Below are 18,352 nucleotides of genomic sequence, written 5' to 3' on the forward strand. Positions count from 1 at the left end.
TACACCCATGCCTACTTGTTACATCTAGTTTTATGATAATGAAGAAAGCTTCTTATTGAGTTTGGTGTAACTTTTACTAAAAGAAAGCAATTATTAAAGTCTACACAATCTTTAAATTCCAATTTTAACACATTTCTTATCAAAATGTGGTTTTCAAGTTTCTTTTATTAAAGATTTCAACTTCATGATTCAGTTATAAAATTAATTTTTTGTTTTACTGTGACATAGTTATCTTACACTGTGGTATAGCATTTTTTAATGTTCCTGTTTATACTGCAGTATAACTGTAGAAGTGACATCAACTTTGTTTCCTCATATCTTTCTTCACAACGTGGTTGTGAAGTGAATCTCTTAATCACACAGCTATGTCTATGTCTATTATCTATATCTTTTTATAAGTTATGACCCTCTCCGTGACTTTCATCATCTGATCCAACAATTTGATACCTCTAATTATTCCTATCTAATGTGTCACTTTTACCTTTGTAGCAGTTGACTGTGGTGCTGCTACACTAGTCATTGGGTATGACTCCTTCATGTATCACCTGGTTGACTGTATGGGTGACTAGACTATAGCCTACACTGCCAGATATTTTAAGCATCTCAGGTGTGCTTCCTGATGGGCCAGGGGCTTTCCCTGTCTTCATACTCTTAATTACTTTATCTACCAAGGTAGTCAATTTGAATAGCTGGTCCCTCTGTTGGGTCGACATTTGGCAGACTCTCTTTCTCCCATTCATTCTCTTCATTTAGCAACCTTTCATAGTGGCATCTCTCTCTTTTTGCAGTATCATTAAATGCAAGTGAGCCATCATCCATGAGGACATATTTCTCTCCTATGACATCATGATTCTTTCTCACTCACTGTCTTGCAATACGAAACACTTCAAGTCTCTGATCCTCATGATGCAGAACTTTTCTCATCTGCTTCCCCTCTGGCTAAGTAAACCTGTCTCCTAGCTTCCCTTCTGGTGATCTGATACAGTTTCCTGCTACCACCACACTTCCAGTCCTTCCATGCCTGTTTCTTTCCCCTAATGACCTTGTCAACTACATTGTTCCACCACCATCTTACCTAAGGTTGAGAATGGACTTTGCACCTGTCACAGATCTGGTCAGTAGCTCTCAACAGTTTGTCTTGTAGGAACCTCCAGTTGTCCTCCACATTATGTGACGCTATATCCTCTTTTTCATTAAATGCTTCAAGTAATACTTCTCTAAATCTCAGAGGATCCTTAAGCTTCCAGACACTTTTCCATGCTGGTCGTCTTCTGGACAACTATTTAGCCCTGATCCTGAAGTTGCAAACTACTAACCTGTGTTGTGGGGTGCATTCTTCACCTGGGAAGGTTTTGGCATTTATAAGTAGCCATCTTCCCCGTTTCCTGGTGAGAATGTAGTCAATCTAACTAGTGTGCCCACCAGACTCATAGGTGAACAGGTGACTGGCAGGTCCCATGAAGTTAGTATTTAAAAATTTATTTAAGTCACTTCATGGCCCCTTGGGTAAGTGTCTTCTACCATTACCCTGAGTTGACCAATGCTTTGTGTGTGAATTTGTTAGACAAAATATTTGGAAGCCTATAGTATATCTATATCCATCTGCCTGTCTGTCAATATATCTGTGTGTGTGTCTTTGTTTGTCCCCACCACCACCACTTGACAACTGGTGGTGGTTTATTTATGTCTCTGTAACTTAACAGTTTAACAAAACAAATTGATAAACTAAGCACCAGACTTATAAGTACTGGGTTTGATTTGTTCCACTAAACCATCAAGGTGGCATCCCAGCTTGGCCACAGCCCAGTAACTGGAACAAGTAAAAAGTAATAGGAGGGGGGGGGGGGCTGTGTCAACTTCATAGGTGCTCCAAAACCTTATGTTGTTGATTCTCTCCTTGAACAGTTGCAAGTTTAAGATTGTAGGAAAAACACATGCAAGGTGAGTATTGTGGAGAGCCAACATTCTAGACAAGGACTGGGCATAGCTGTAAGTGTAGAGATGGTGGATACAATATGACAATATAGATAAGAAGAGAGAGTGAGAGGTAGATACATTAGCAGTGTCTGAGTGAAATTGGTTTAAGATCAGTCAGTTGTAAAGAGTAGAGGCAGAGAGAAGAATCATCATCATCATCATCATCGTTTAACATGCGTTTTCCATGTTGACATGGGTTGGACAGTTTGATTGAGGTCTCGAAAGCCAGCGGCTGCACCAGGCTTCAATCTGATCTGGCAATATCTCTACGGCTGGATGCCCTTCCTAATACTAACCATTCCGAGAGTGTAGTGGATGTTTTTTATATGCCACTGGCACAGGAGCCAGCCAGGGGACACTGGCATCACCCACGTTTGGATGGTGCTTTTTATGTGCCACTGACACAGGAGCCAGTCAGGCTGACCTAGCATCAATCACATTTGGATGGTGCTTTTTACGTGCTACTGGCACAGGAGCCAGTCAGGTTGACCTGGTATCAACCACATTCAGATGGTGCCTTTTACATGCTACCAACACAGGAGCCAATCAGGCTGACCTGGCATTGACCACATTTGGATGGTGCTTTTTACGTGCCACCGATATGAGCCAGTCAGGCTGACCTAGCATCAACCACGTTTGCATGGTGTTTTTTACATGCCACTGGCACAGGAGCCAGTCAGGCTAACCTGGCATCAACCACGTTCGGATAGTGCTTTTCAGTCAGAGTGCATTGGCCACAGCTACAATTTTGGTTTTACTTGACTCAACAGGTCTTCTCAAGCATATCATATCGCCCGACGTATCAAGGGTACTTTTAAATGGGTCGGACATGCAACACTGGCATCAGCCATGGCTGCAATTTCGCTTTAGTTACCGGGTCTTCTCAATCACAGCATATCTCCAAAGGTCTCGGTCTTCTGCCATTGCCTCTATGAGGCCCAACATTTGAAGAATGTTTAATGTCAATATGAAGTTAGTTAGACATTAGTGATAGAAAAGTTAGAAGAAAGTATGAGACATTTTCTTCATCATCATCGTCATTTAGCATCCTCTTTCCATGCTGGCATGGGTTAGACGGATTGACATGGAGCTGGCTAGCAGGGAGCTGTCCAGACTCCAACTGTCTGTTGTAGCATGGTTTCTGTGGCTGGAAGCCCTTCCTAACGCCAACCACTTAACAAAGTGTACTTTATACGTGCATTTATGTAGTACCAGCACGGGTGCATTTTAAGTGGTGATGCCACCTATTTGGCATTACTCATCAATGCTAATTTATTTGAAATCAGACATTTTAATGTTTCTCTCATTCTCTCTTCCTCTTGGGTCTGTCCTCTCTCTCTCTCTATCTCTCTCCCTGTGTATATGTGTAAACATATTTCTTTTTAATTGTGTAAAGAAAAGATAAGTGGTTATGTCAGTTGTGTTTAATTAATAAATTCTAATGTCTCTTTCTCTCTATATTCTTTTCTTTTACATATTTCAGTCATTTGACTGTGGCCATGTTGGTGCACCACCTTAAAGGGTTTTAGTTAAAGAAATCGACCCCCCGGAATTATTCTTTGTAAGCCTAATACTTACTCTATCAGTGTCTTTTGCCAAACTGCTAAGTTATGGGGACATAAACACACCAACATCAGTTGTCAAGTAACGGTGGGGAGACAAACAAAGACACACACACACACACACATAAATATATATGCATATATATATACACAACAGGCTTCTTTCAGTCTCCATCTACTAAATCCATTTAAGGCTTTGGTCAGCCTGAGGCTGCAGTAGAAGACACTTACCCAAAGTGCCACATCTGGCAATACCAACCATGTGGTTGGAAAGCAAGCTTCTTACCACACAGCTATGTTTATATTTCTGCACATGTTCACTTGTACGTAAGTGCGTGTGTTTACCTCTTGTCACCAAAACAATCTGAATATTCACTCCAGTCCAGTCCAGTCCAGTCAGCCATGCTGAATTATCTGCATCTAACCATGTCCAATCATTTCATTCCAGTGAGAGGAGATGGTATTTCTGTGGGCTACAAGTTGAAGTGTGTTGGTGAATGAGTTCATGATAATTGGGTAAGTGACCTTTTAAAATGCAAAGGTTTAGGTAATGATCCTTTGAAATTTCCTACTTTACTTTCGGAAAGGATAAATCAAAATAGAAACAATATCAAAGGGAGAGAGAGAGAGAACTAAGATAAGCTATTACAGAAGAACAATAATATAACATTGACTTCCGTTTAATTAAGCAGAAATGATTTTAATCACTAATCAATGAAGAAGACAGAAGTTTCCATTATTAACTGATGATTACATAAAAACTGTATAATCAGGATGTTTCACCAATCAATTTAGCTGAAAGATGAATGCATAATTATCTGTGCATTTATATCATATTTCTAATGTAGACAACCCACCTAACCCCCATTATCATTGCTACCAACATCATTATAATCACCCTTGCCACCACCGTTATTGTTATTGTTGTTTTACTTTGTCATTCATGTAAAGGCAACCAACAAAGCCATCATCATCATCACCATCATTGTATCAGCAAATGTTTCAAGAAGCATTACTGTTGTTAAAACATATTAGTATGTTGTACAAAGAAGTGCTAATGCTATATGTATTAGGAGTTAGTGAATATTTCTGAAGTTGTATGACTGTCTGCCACGTCTACTTGATACCAATAGATCTATATAATTACATATATATTCAGAAGATAGGTACATATATATATTATATAGACATGTTCACATAGAGCATAAAAAGTACAGAATACTAAGGGAGGGTTTTTAACTCGACAGCTGTTTCTGGAAGCTTAGAATTATGTAATAATCATAATGTTCATAATTAGCAGATGGAATGTGCAAAAAATGTCTTAGGTATGGGACCAGTAAATAGTCACATAGTCCAGCTTCCTTCATCAGGGGAAGGCTGGAGAGATCTGTATATCCTACTTAACATAGAGAGATTGTAAGAATAACATTACACTATTGTATTCATCTAGAGAAAGCATCTCATAGATGTCTACCAAATCCACTCACAAGGTGCTTTGGTTGACCTGATGTTATAGTAGTGGGACTGAACCTGAAACCACATGGTTGCAAAACAGGCTTCTTTATTATGATAGGTTGGGCAGTTTTGCAATAGAAAGAATCATCCCATATACTAATATTTTCAACTTGCATTTGTCTGATTCAAATAATATATATATATTTGATACCCCTGTAGTTATTTCTATCTAAAGCATCACCTTTACCTTTGTAGCAGTTGACTATGGTGCTACTACGCCAGTCATTGGGTATGATTCCATCATGAACTACCTGGTTTACAACACAGTTGACTAGGCCATAGCCCACACCACCAGATGTTTTAAGCATCTCAGTGGTGATTCCTGATGGGCCAGGAGCTTTTCCTGGTTTCATACCCTTAATTGTATTATCTACCAGGGTACTGTCTATTTGGATAGCTGGTCCCTCTACTGGATCAACATTTGGCTTGCTCTCCCACTCATTCTCCACTTTCAACAGTCTTTCATAATGTCCCCTCCAAGCCTTTTTCTTTTCCGAATCATTAAAAGTAAATGCACCATCAACCACGCAGACACATTTCTCTCCTTTGACATCACAATTTTCTCTCACACACTGTCTTGCAATCCAGAATACTTCAGTTCTTTGGTCCTCAAGTTGCTGGACATTGGCAAACTTCTTTTCTGCTTCGCCCTTGGCTATGTATACCTGTTGCCCAGCCTCCCTTTTGGCTATCTGGTACGGTTCTCTGCTACCCCCACCCTTCCAGACCTGTTTCTTTGCTCTGATGGCTTTGTCTACCATATTATTCCACCACCACGCTACTCTAGGTCTAGAATGGACTTTGTACCATCCGCAGACTTGATCTGTGGCACTCAGTAAGCTATCCTGTAAGAATTTCCAGCTTCCTTCTATGTTACAGGACTGTAACTCCTCCTCCCTCTCATCAAATTTCTTGATGAGGATGTCCCTAAATCTCTGACCATGTGAAGGGTTCTTTAGCTTCCAAATCCTTCTCTTCTGGATTGGTCTGCTTCTTGATATCCTTCTAGTCTCAAGTCGAAAGTCACTAATAACTAGCCTATGCTGGGGGGTGCATTCCTCACCTGGGAGGGTCTTTGTATTTAAGAGCAACCCTGTGTCCCGCTGTCTGGTGGGGATGAAATCAATCTAGCTAGTGGAGTCATCTGATTGATAGGTTATTAGGTGGCTGTCTGACTTCCTGAACTTAGTGTTACAGATTAAAAGGTTACATGCATCACAGAACTGCAGTAGCCTAGTTCCCTCATCATTCTGGGAACTAATACCATGGCCTCCATGTACACCAGTGAAGATACAGGATTTCCGTCCAACATGCCCATTAAAATCTCCAGCTGCAAAGATGAGGTCATTGCCACTCGTCTTTGAGGTAGCCTGTAGAAGGGTATCATACAAATGGTCCTTCTGATCATTTGGTAGCCCCACTTGTGGGCCATAGGCAGAGATAATTGTAGCTGTGCTGTTCTGCAGGACTAGCCTGATCTTAAGGACTCTATCACATAACTTGACAACCTCTGTGACCTTATCTACCCATTTCTCCGCAAGGAGTATGCTTACACCCCCTACTCCATCCATGTTACCTTGCTAGAAAACTTTATACCTATGTGCCTTGCCTGTGAGGACCCTAGCTGAAGCTCCTTTCCATCTTACCTCTTGTATGCAGCATACATCAACCCATCTCCTTTCAAGTATCTCCAAAATCTCACTAGACCTACCTTTCAGTGTGCCTACATTGACAGTGCCAACTCTGAAGACTGGGAAAGGAATGTGGGGTGAGGCTTGGTGAGGAGAGATGTTATTCAGTGCCTGAGAAGAAGAGGAAGGTTGTCGCATTCGTTTTTTAGGCATGCTTCACCTGTTCTTACTTCCAACCTGACATCATTCAAACATTCAAGCGTGTTAAGATTATTGTTGTCCCTACTGGAGGTAGGAGCAGGTGTTAGCAGCATTGTAAGCATAAGCATTATGGTCTTCGAATAATGTAAATTTAAGCGGTGTAGAAAAATATGGATATTCCAATGTTAGATTAGGTAGGGAGTCAGCTAAGACTGGTTGCATTTGTGCAGGGAGAGGGGATTGCAGGTATGATGGAGGGTACCACTAGCGATGGCGTGGGGGGGTTCAGACAGAGAGAGAGGAAACAAGCTCATCCCTACATACACACAAGTGTGCACACCCATACACAGGGAACAAATGCACATGGACAGCCGAATAGCTTTCTCCTTCACTTGATAAGGCCAAGGAAAATCCTTGGGTGGTTGTTGGCATGTTTCTAGATGGAACAAAAATGAAAAGAAAGATAGCTGGTTAAGTAGGTGGACAGATAACCTGATTGCATTTGTCCCAGTAGAGAGAAAGAGAAAGAGAGAGAGAGCAGAGGAATGTATATGTAGGTATATATAAATATATATGTGTGTTATGGTTATACATCTGACTGTATATGTAAAAATGTCAATATTCCTGCATGTATGTGTATAGAAATGTTCATTTACAGCCATATCTACACAACTGTGCCCCACAGAATTTGTTTCTTAACTTTCAGAAAAATGGATATTTTTTAATGAAATTTTATCCAAAAATGTTTCAGACAGTTTAGATTCCAATTATTTTGGAGTTTGTTAAAAACATTTTCCACAAGTCAGGAGAGTAGTTTCGGAAAATTAAAACGATTCAGCTTTGATGGGAGCGAAAAAAGGTTTTCCCAACAAATTCTGATATAGTTGGAATGTACGTCATTAGAAGCATATTTGTAGAAAGTTTTATTTAAAAATATCCATTTTCCCTAAAGTTATGAAGAAACAAATTTGCTGGAGCACTCTTGTGTAGGTATGTCCTATCTGTACAAAACATTATAGTGAAATAGACAGTTTACGGATTGCTAGAAATAAGAGCCAATACACCACCAGCTTGGCCACCCCCATTCTGTTTTCAGAAAATAAGTGCACTGTTATCTTCAAAATGGTCAAACTAATTGAAATGACATGAAAACCTGAAATATTATTGATTTTATCTAGTGTTTTCAGCTGTCAATATACAAACAAATAAACTTTGCTTTTTATAAGGATCATCATCATCATCATCATCGTTTAACATCCGCTTTCCATGCTAGCATGGGTTGGACGATTTGACTGAGGACTGGTGAAACCGGATGTCAACACCAGGCTCCAATCTAATTTGGCAGAGTTTCTACAGCTGGATGCCCTTCCTAGCACCAACCACTCAAAGAGTGTAGTGGGTGCTTTTACGTGTCACCCGCACGAAAACGGCCATGCTCGAAATGGTGTCTTTTATGTGCCACCCGCACAAGAGCCAGTCCAGGGGCACTGGCAACGATCTCACTCGAAAACCCTACAAAGGCCAGTCAGGCGGTATTGGCAACGGTCACGCTCAAGATGGTACATCTTATGTGCCACCTGCACAAGAGCCAGTCCAGGGGCACTGGCAACGATCTCACTTGGCTTGCCGGGTCTTCTCACGCACAGCACATTTCCAAAGGTCTCGGTCAGTAGTCATCGCCTCGGTGAAGCCCAATGTTCGAAGGTCTTGCCTCACCACCTCAGCCCAGGTCTTCCTGGGCCTTGGGAATCTGTATGTGTGTTTGTTTATAGCATTGTTATTTAACTCCTTGTACATTGTTTTATTGATTTTGATGAAAGTTGATAGATGAGTAGAACTCATGTCTGGAAAACTAGTGACATACTTAGATTGTTGAAAAAAAATCGATAATAGAGCCCCTGGAAGGGTTTCTTATATCTACTACATATAACTAATATATTATTTTTAAACATCCAAGGGAAATAATCCATTCGCTCCTGAAAGGAATCCTTATATATAGCCAAGGGAAATAACCCATTCTTGTTTGTAAATTATTTCGTATAAATCGAATTGAGTATGCTTATTTCTTAGTATTTTAACTATTTGAGTTATTTTCGCAATTTATCCGGTACAACACTTAAACACGTAAATAGTATTTTACTAAACAATAGATCCACTTATTCCGGTTAGTGACTTATTCACAAATATACCAACACTAGCGTCACTGAGGGTAATATTCTCTGCGAATGCACAAAAGCTTTTTTCAGAGTTATTTACTTTGAATTGTTATTATCTCATATCTGATTAGCCTGTTATTACATAACATGTTTCATGATTTTAGTATACATACCTTATTAGTATTTTTTCCTAAGTTCTGTATACTCTGGGAATGTATTAAAGCCCTTTTCGGGGCTAATTTATTTGAATTCTTACTATTGGGTATTTAATTTCATGTTATTACATAACTGACTTCACAATTTGGGTATTTATAACATATTGGGAATTCCTAAAAACAAGATCCTGTGTAAGACAGTTCAGTATTCTCAATAAATGCACAAAACTGTTTTGAGGGCTACATACTTTGTATTGTTGTTACTAGATTAGCAAAACAATTATGAGAACAGAACCAAGGGATAAGCCCCACTTTCCTGGGAATTACCGGTTATGTCAACTTGTGTGTATATATATATATATATATATACACACATACACATGAGATAGAGAAGATATACATATATATATATATATACACACCCATATATACACAAAATATTTCTTTCTATTTCTGTCTACCAAACCAAATCTACTCACATGGCTTTAGTTGGCCTGAGGCTATAGCAGAAGATATTTTCCAAAAGTACCTTGCAGTGGACTAAAACCATACCATTGGGGTGTAAACTTCTTAACCAGACAGTCATGCCAGAAATTAAAATCTTGACACACCAAATTAGAAATATTCACCATCACTGACCTTGAATGGATCTGAGGTTTGAACTTAGTTGCTTGGTTAACTACTAGCATACACCATAAATTGACTGAATCAAAACTGACCTTGGCTTAGACAGCAGCTATAATACTTTTTTATTTTCACATGATTGTCCATAAGAAATGTGTCAATTGAGGACATGTAATCAATTAAATCAACATTAGTTATAATGGTGCTGGTATTTGTTTCATTGATCTGTCACTGGTTATAACTCAACTACTCTTTATAATAGTTACTCCATTGCTGTAGAAATAATTTTTAAGTTTGGTAATATATTTTTGAAATTGTTGGACTCTCTCTGTGCCACTATGAGCAGCTAACATGGGTGAAATGATTCTAAAAAAATTATATATTTTGAAGTATTGTGTGAAGTATTAGAATTATTTAGTTGTGTTTTAATAGCTAACTCATCAACAATAAGTTAAGAGGAGTGTATACTCTCCAGTTTGATCGATGGAAGCAAGACTGCAGATTCAGCACAGTACACATTCACAATTCTTTTTTTTTTTTTTTTTAATGTTAATTTATCTCTGTTAAAATTCTATAGTCAATATTGTTCTCTTCAAGCAACATAAAGCACCATCAGTTTTTATAGGAGGAAAAGTCAGTGAGATCACGTTATATTCATGTCTTTCTCAAGGACATTAGTGGCGTGAGTACTAGAAAGTAGCTGCAAAAAGGAATTTAAGCTATGGCAACTGGTTTCACCAAGAACATACTCCTATCAAGTTTATTGCATTCTCATCGCTGTCATCAGCTACATCATCATCAGCCTCACCACCATCACCCTGTGCTTGAGCAATGCTTTGAAGAGTTTTAGTCAGAGTTCAATACCAGTGTTTATTTCTTGAGTCTGATGCTTATTCTAAGGGTGTTTTTTGCTGAACCACTAAGTTACAAGGACATAAACAAATCAAAACTAGTTGTCAAGTGATGGCGTGGAGGGAACACACGCACACACACATGAGCGAATGATAAGCAAAAGATGCACAGGGGCAATAAACACTGCAGATGCTCAGAAAACAGATTCCATCATATGCCAGGGGAAGAAACTAGAAGTAGTTGATAGCGTCCACTACCTAAGTGACCTAGTCTGTAGTGGGGATGAATGCTCAGACAGCATTGCCACTGTAGGGCAAAGTTCAGAAAGGTCCTACCTCTACTGGTGACAAAGGGCTTCTCGCTCAGAGTGAAAGGTAGACTATGATGCATGTGTGCGAACTGCTATGCTTCACGGCAGTAAAACATGGGCCATGACTGCTGAAGACATGTGTAGGCTTGAAAGAAATGAAGCTAGTATGATCCACTGGATGTGTAATATCAGTGTGCACACACAACAGAATGTAAGCACCCTGAGAAAAAAATTGGGTATAAGAAGCCTCAAATTTGGTGTGCAAGAGAGGCGACTGCACTGGTACGGTCATGTGCTGCATATGGATGAGGAGAGATGTGTGAAGCAGTGTCACTCCCTAACAGTGGAGGGAACCCATGGAAGAGGGAGACATGGGATGAGGTGGTGAAGCATGACCTTTGAATGTTGGGCCTCACAGAGGCGATGACTACAGACTGAGATCTCTGGAGATATGCTGAATTTGAGAAAACCTAGCAAGTAAAGTGAGATCACAGCCATAGTCTATACCAGTGTTGCATAACCAGCCCATTTAAAAAGTACCTTTGAATCGTCAGGCGACATGCTGTGCTTGAGGAGACCTATTGAGTCAAGTAAAATCAAAAATCAAATCACAATCATCATCATCATCGTTTAACGTCCGCTTTCCATGCTAGCATGGGTTGGACGATTTGACTGAGGACTGGTGAAACCGGATGGCAACACCAGGCTCCAATCTAATTTGGCAGAGTTTCTACAGCTGGATGCCCTTCCTAACGCCAACCACTCAGAGAGTGTAGTGGGTGCTTTTACGTGTCACCCGCACGAAAACGGCCACGCTCGAAATGGTGTCTTTTATGTGCCACCCACACAAGCCAGTCCAGGGGCACTGGCAACGATCTCACTCGAAAATCCTACGGGAGCCAGTCAGGCGGTACTGGCAATGGCCACGCTCAAAATGGTGCATCTCATGTGCCACCCGCACAAGAGCCAGTCCAGGGGGCAAAAATGGAAATTGTAGTTGTGGTCGATGCCAGTGCTGCCTGACTGGCTCTTGTGCCAGTGACACATAATAAACACCATTCATGCACGGATCATTGCCAGTGCCACCTGACTGGCTCCTTGTGCTGGTGGCACATAAAAAGCACCATCCGAATGTGGTTGATGCCAGCCCCACCGCCTTGACTGGCTCCTGTGCCAGTAGCACATAAAAAGCGCCATCCAAACGTGGCCAATGCCAGTGCTGCCTGATGGCACATAAAAAGCACCCATTACACTCTTGGAGTGATTGGCATTAGGAAGGGCATCCAGCTGTAGAAACATTGCCAGATCAGATTGGAACCTGGTGCAGCCTCCTGGCTTGCCAGTCCCCAGTCAAACCATCCAACCCATGCCAGCATGAAAAACGGACGTTAAACGATGATGATGAGTTGATGAAATCAACTTCCTATATATCAATGATGCTTATTTTAATCATGAAGAAAAATGCACACATCATCATCATTGTTTTAACATCTATTCTTTCATACTTGCATGGCTTGGACAGGCTTTATTGATGCAGATATTGTACAGCTGGATGCCCATTTTATTGCCAATGATCATTTGTTTCCAAGAAAAGTAACATTTCCACTATAGTGAGAAATATCTTTGTAGAATATTGGAAATGAATGATGTTGCTAGTATGACAGTGACACTCATTTACAAATATCATGCGATACCAAGATAAGGATGGACACACACACACAACAGGCATTTGTGATCAAAATTTGATCACAAAGTTTCAGTCGTCCTGAACCTTTATTTGAAGACACTTGCACTTATGCAATATTTGAATATTAAAAGAATAACACAAAACCCATAGAAAACTGTTTTATTTAAAATTATAAAAAATGTTGTCATGGTGTTATTTAAACTTGTAATTTATTTTTACAATATAATCTCTTTGACAAATAATCTCTAATTTAATCTCACATTTTCGGTTGAGGAATTATAAAGACAAAAATTCTTCATCATAACTTAGATTTGCTCTTATGATGTAAGTAATGAAACCTAGACTTACAGCAGTTAGTATTTTAAAATCAAAATGAGTATATTTAGGATTTGAAAAATATTCCATTGTTCGTGCTTTTAATGTTTATTCATAAATAAAGATTTTTATTCTGATTAAGCCTTAATTATAATCTCTTTTAATATGGCGATGCAATATGCTGAGGTCATTAAAATTATATAAATGATATTTTTAAATAGATATTCTCATTGGTAAGTAAATTTTTAGAGTAAAGTTTTTAAGTTTAATTCTTTTAGAAAAGAAAAGATTTGGCTTTAATTTTTAGTAATAACCAATGAAATTTGTTAAAAGATTTTAATTTTTAGAGATAACTGGGTCACCATAATTACACTGTGTCTCAATTCCTAAATTGTATGATGATCCACCATTCTTGTAGGCACTTGTTACAATACGGAACCATCCTTGTTCACCCTGAAAGTATATGAAAATCATGAAAATAAGATAAATCAGTTTCCATACAGCTTTTTTTTACTGAGCTAATAAAATTATCTTTTCCTCATCGAACATTTTGGCATTCAGATTATTCTGTCAAATCAAATGCTTATTTATTCACATTGATTTGGAATTAATCATGAATTATCTTGTAGCTTCAAGATTTCAATGATGTGATTATTTATTTTCAGACTGACATTGTAGAGTAGGTGTGAGTGAGGGGCGTACCTGACCAGCATATCTGACATTTAACAGGTAGAGTATCTGGGCCTGATATGGCTAGTTTAAATGAACATTTGACAGGTAGAATATTTGGGCCTGATATGACTAATTTAAATGCTAAAGGGTTTAACAACAAATTACACTTAATGATTTCTTTTTCTTTTTCATGGCTTAGTCATGTTATAAAAGGAAAAAAAAAAAAAAAAAAAACAGCAGCAGCAGTACTGCCCCCATGACTTTCAGAAACATTTTTTCATGCTCAGGATTATCACAACATGGAATAAACTACCTGAGTCAGTTGTTTTGTGCATCAATCCTATCTTTTATCTTTTACTTTTTTCATCTTTTGGATAGTGGCCATACTGGAACACTGCCTTGAAGGGTTTAGTTGAACAAATTGATCTCAGTACTTATTTTTAAGTTTGATACTTTTTTAATTGGTCCCTTTTGCTAAACCACTACGTTACAGGAACATATACAAACCAACACTGGTTGTCATGTGGTGGGGGGTACAAACACACATATATGTACATATACATATATGACAGGTTCCCACATAGCTTCCATCTACCCAATCCACTTACAAGGCATTGATTAGCCCTAGGCTATAGCAGAAGGCACATGCCTGAAATGCTGCACAATGGGACAAAATCTAAATCCATGTGGTTGCAAAGCCAGCTTCTTAACCATACAGACATGACAGAAAAAAATCATGTTTTCTGATGCTCTGAAATATTCTTTCTACAATAGACAGAAGGCATGAAATTTTGCAGGAGGAGACTAGTTGATCATATTGACCCCAGTACTCAACTGGTATACTTATTTCATTGCCTGGAAAGGATGAAAGGTAAAGTTGACCTCAGCAGAATTGGAACTCAGAACATTATATCTGTCTTTAAGACAGATATAATGCTGCTAAGCATCTGGTATGGTAATATGCAACCATCTTCAGGATTGTTCGTGTGCTGGGCAAAATGTTTAGCGGCATTTCTTCCAACGCTATTATGTTCTGATTGTAAATGCCACTGAGGTCAACTTTGCCTTTCATCCTCTTGGGGGTCGATAAAATAAGTATAGTTAGTTGAGCATTGGGGTTGATGTAATCGATTTATGCCCTCACCTGAAATTGTTGGCCTTGTGCCAAAATTTGAAAGCAATACTCAGCAAGCTTGCAGAATTGCAAGCATACGGGGCAAAAATGCTTAGTGGCATCCTGTCCATCATTACGTTCTGAATTCAAATTCCACTCAGGTCAACTTTGCCTTTCATCTATATTGGAATTGAAGCCTTGTGATACCTGTGGAGTATCTCCTTCTCCCATTACAATTATTTCTGTAGTCTCAAGGATCTGGAACTCAAAGAAGAAGCTTACAAACGGAGTGCAATTTAACAGTTGTTTATTTTAGTTCTCGTTCATGTGGCTTGCTCCCAATGACCATCTTTATGGCAGCACGTGGTTTGTTATAGCTCTGTTCATATGAGGTACATTACCTCGGGAGATAACAGGTGAAGTTAGAGCAGGATAAGAATCCGCTGTGAGCTGCCAGCTTGCAGTGATCCTCAGCGTAAATGAGAAGGACGAAAAAGGGTGAGTGTCTTAATTCTCCTGCTTATGTAGTCATTGCCGATGAGTCACGCTGCTGTCTCATGCATGGCAAATGGTTGCAGGCGATATCTCGCTCCTGTCTCAGACATGGTAATGGCTACCAGTGAGATTGTGCACAATATGGCGCTGGCTTCTTGTGCCTCGCTACACATCCTTTTGGGGTCAATAAAATAAATACCAGTTGAACACTGGAGTAGGTGTAATTGACTTATCCCCTTCACTGAAATTGCTGGTCTTGTGCCAAAATTTGAAAGCAATATTCAGCCAGTTTGCCACCTAATAATAATAATAATAAGGAAAATAGCAATAAGTTGAGTAAAGAAAGGCAGTAATGAAAATGAAAAGTCCATGCATAATACACAGAATAATAAAAAAGAACAAAAGTGAACAGTAATAGAGCCATAAAAAGGAAGGATTGCATAAACATCTCAAAAGTAGAGTTGGTGGATTTTGGAAAACATGGAATTTTTGAAGAATGCAGTGTCCTAACAGCTAACAGTCGATGTGGGTAGTTTATTCCATGCATTGACAATTCTGAGTGTGAAAAAATGCGAGTTATGAGTGCCGCACTGTTTTTGATTTTATAAGCTTGTAGAGATATTGAATTCAAATTGACGTTAGTTTCGATAGACCATAATAAAAATTGTATAAAGAAAAGACGACCAAAGAAAGATTTCGACAATATATATTAAAGACAGTCTCATCAAGAACCTTAACCTTAAAATACATTCCAAACTTTAAAACTTCTTTATAGGAGTTATTTCCCTTGCAACCACCATTAAGTTCTCTTTCTTTTTTTGTGCTTCACGTTAAAAAATAATTGTCGTCATCACTCCATGTAGTGGTATTTAATATATAATTATCACTGTATTGATGGCATGTAAAAAGCATATTTTTCAGAAAAAAATGTCTCAAAAACCACCCCATGTCCTATATGAAGGCATAAATACTACATGTTTTTATGCCTTCAAAATTTCTTTCTGAATATGTGCTGCCGAAATAGAGATGCATCTAATATGCATGTGCATCTGTTATGCCATCAAATAAAGTAACTCTGTTCTTCATCTCCATTGGAAAAAATAAAATGCTTTACAGTATTTGTTTCTGCTCTTCACATTCTGAGTTCAAATCTCACTAAGATCAACTTTATATTTCATTCTTCCAGGGTAGATAAAGGGCCAGTAAACTACTGGAGTTGATACAATCGACTGTTTCTCTCCTTCAGATTTCTGGTCTTCTGTCAATGTCAGAAACATCATCATTATTAGTATTATTTGATTTAAGGTGGTGAGCTGGCAGAATCGTTAGCACGCTGGGCAAAATGCTTAGTGGCATTTCATTCACTTTTACATTCTGAGTTCAAATTTTGCCAAGGTCAACTTTGCTTTTCATCCTTTCGGGAGGTCAATAAAATAAGAATATCAGGTGAAGTCTGAGGTTGATGTAATTGACATACACACTTCCCTAAATTTGCTGGTCTTGTGCCAAAATTTGAAATCAGCACTCCAGATCAAATGCTTTGTAAAATTTTGCCCATTGTTATGTTCTGAGTTCAAACTTCACCATGGTTGACTTTTTGTCAGTTGAACACTGGGATTAGTGTAATTGACTGGCCCCTTCCCTCAAAATTTCTGGCTTTGTGCCTATAGTAGTAAGGACCGTTATTACCTGACTTTTTTTTTTTTTTGCCTTTTTCTCCACAGCAACAAACTTTATTCTTTTGCTAAAATTTTAGACTTTTCAGAACTAGTTAATTCTAACACAAAAAACAACAGAACAGAGAAGATTTTATAATTTCTGATACTATACTTTCTTGGAATAGCTAAACAATCCATCTTGGAGTTCTTTCCTATGGCATTCTACTCGCACATCTGTAGTACTGGAGCTGTGACCTTTCATTGCAATGAGAAGCAACTCAATCTGAAAAGACTTTCTGAGCTCCAAACTACCCACCCTGTCAAGTAGTACTACCCATGAGATCCTTTGAAAGAACCCTAATTTGAACACTTGTATTCTGATTGTACTTTTTTGGTGGGGGTCATTACCCAACATTCACAGCCATAAGTGAGGGTTCTAACTGAGCTAACTAATAGGAAACTAATAGGTAATCCAAGAACATGATGGTTGGATAATATTTATAGTCTCAGTTGGTCACACATAGGAATCCAGCTGGAAACTGTAATGAAGGCTGTTTCTGATAGAACTCTATGGAAGTAGTGCCTAAAGACTCTACCCCCATGACTCTCCCAAGAGTAGTGGGCAGAGAATATGGATGGATGACTGGGTGGATGGGGTGAATGGATGGATATTTTACTTATCAGAATAGTTTTCTGCTGAATTGTCAGCATCTTTATTCTGATATTTTCAGTAATATTATTGTATTTTTATCCTAATAGAAAAACATATAGACTGGAAATGGTCTAAGCACATGGTAAATTAGTTTTTATACTTTTTATACACTTCTTGTTAATAACATAACTTTGTGTGAACAGGATATCACCATTAAAAGTGACTATTGTTATTACAACTTATATTCTTTACATACACATGCAGGCACATTTGCACATACACACACATGCATACATACACACTTAGAAAGCATTTTACTTTTTCCCTTTTTACGTAACTCAAACTTATGGAACATTTGATAGCTTATCGTTTTGGATCAACAAGGTTATCTAGAGAGGCAGCACTAAAAATTCCACTTTCTGCTGTGTTAAGCACTCTGTATTCAGGTGTGGACAATGAAAGCAGATTTTTTCCCATGGCAAAAACTGAATTTACTACTACTACTACTACTACAGTTCTGCTATACCAACAACAATGAATGATACTGCCCATGATATATTATTAGAGGTCAGCTCATATGTTGGCAATGGACCACAATTTAGGAGTGTTGACAAGATACACACTACTGATCTCTCAGCTGGTTGCATTGGCATCCATGATGGTGGGTAACTGAGACAGACCAGATCAGCAGGCAGCAGCAATTCCATTTATTCTTTGAGTTTTTGAGTTGGACTTTGGTCAGAGTATACGTTTTTCATACTTCCATTGACCAGTAA

At 38.6% G+C, this 18,352-nt stretch overlaps 1 protein-coding gene and 1 long non-coding RNA gene across 3 annotated transcripts in view; one reads left to right on the plus strand and one right to left on the minus strand.

Moving 5' to 3' along the window:
* Positions 1-3,987: 3,987 nt before the first annotated feature.
* LOC149135288 (uncharacterized) overlaps positions 3,988-18,352 on the plus strand; it is a 35,382-nt gene continuing 21,017 nt past the window's right edge. The window contains exon 1 of the long non-coding RNA XR_016242344.1: positions 3,988-4,055. This is a non-coding gene — a long non-coding RNA (uncharacterized LOC149135288). The remainder of the gene's footprint in view (positions 4,056-18,352) is intronic.
* LOC106881834 (cathepsin Z) overlaps positions 12,815-18,352 on the minus strand; it is a 48,243-nt gene continuing 42,705 nt past the window's right edge. For both annotated transcript variants that reach the window (XR_016242343.1, XM_089354151.1), the window contains one exon: positions 12,815-13,438. Coding sequence is in view for 1 of the 2 variants with exons in the window: in XM_089354151.1 (XP_089210277.1) it covers positions 13,322-13,438 (117 nt within the window). In the remaining variant the exon portion in view is untranslated. The remainder of the gene's footprint in view (positions 13,439-18,352) is intronic.

Source organism: Octopus bimaculoides, chromosome 6 (assembly GCF_046866305.1).
Source record: "Octopus bimaculoides isolate indiv1 chromosome 6, ASM4686630v1, whole genome shotgun sequence".
Lineage (NCBI taxonomy): Eukaryota > Metazoa > Mollusca > Cephalopoda > Octopoda > Octopodidae > Octopus > Octopus bimaculoides.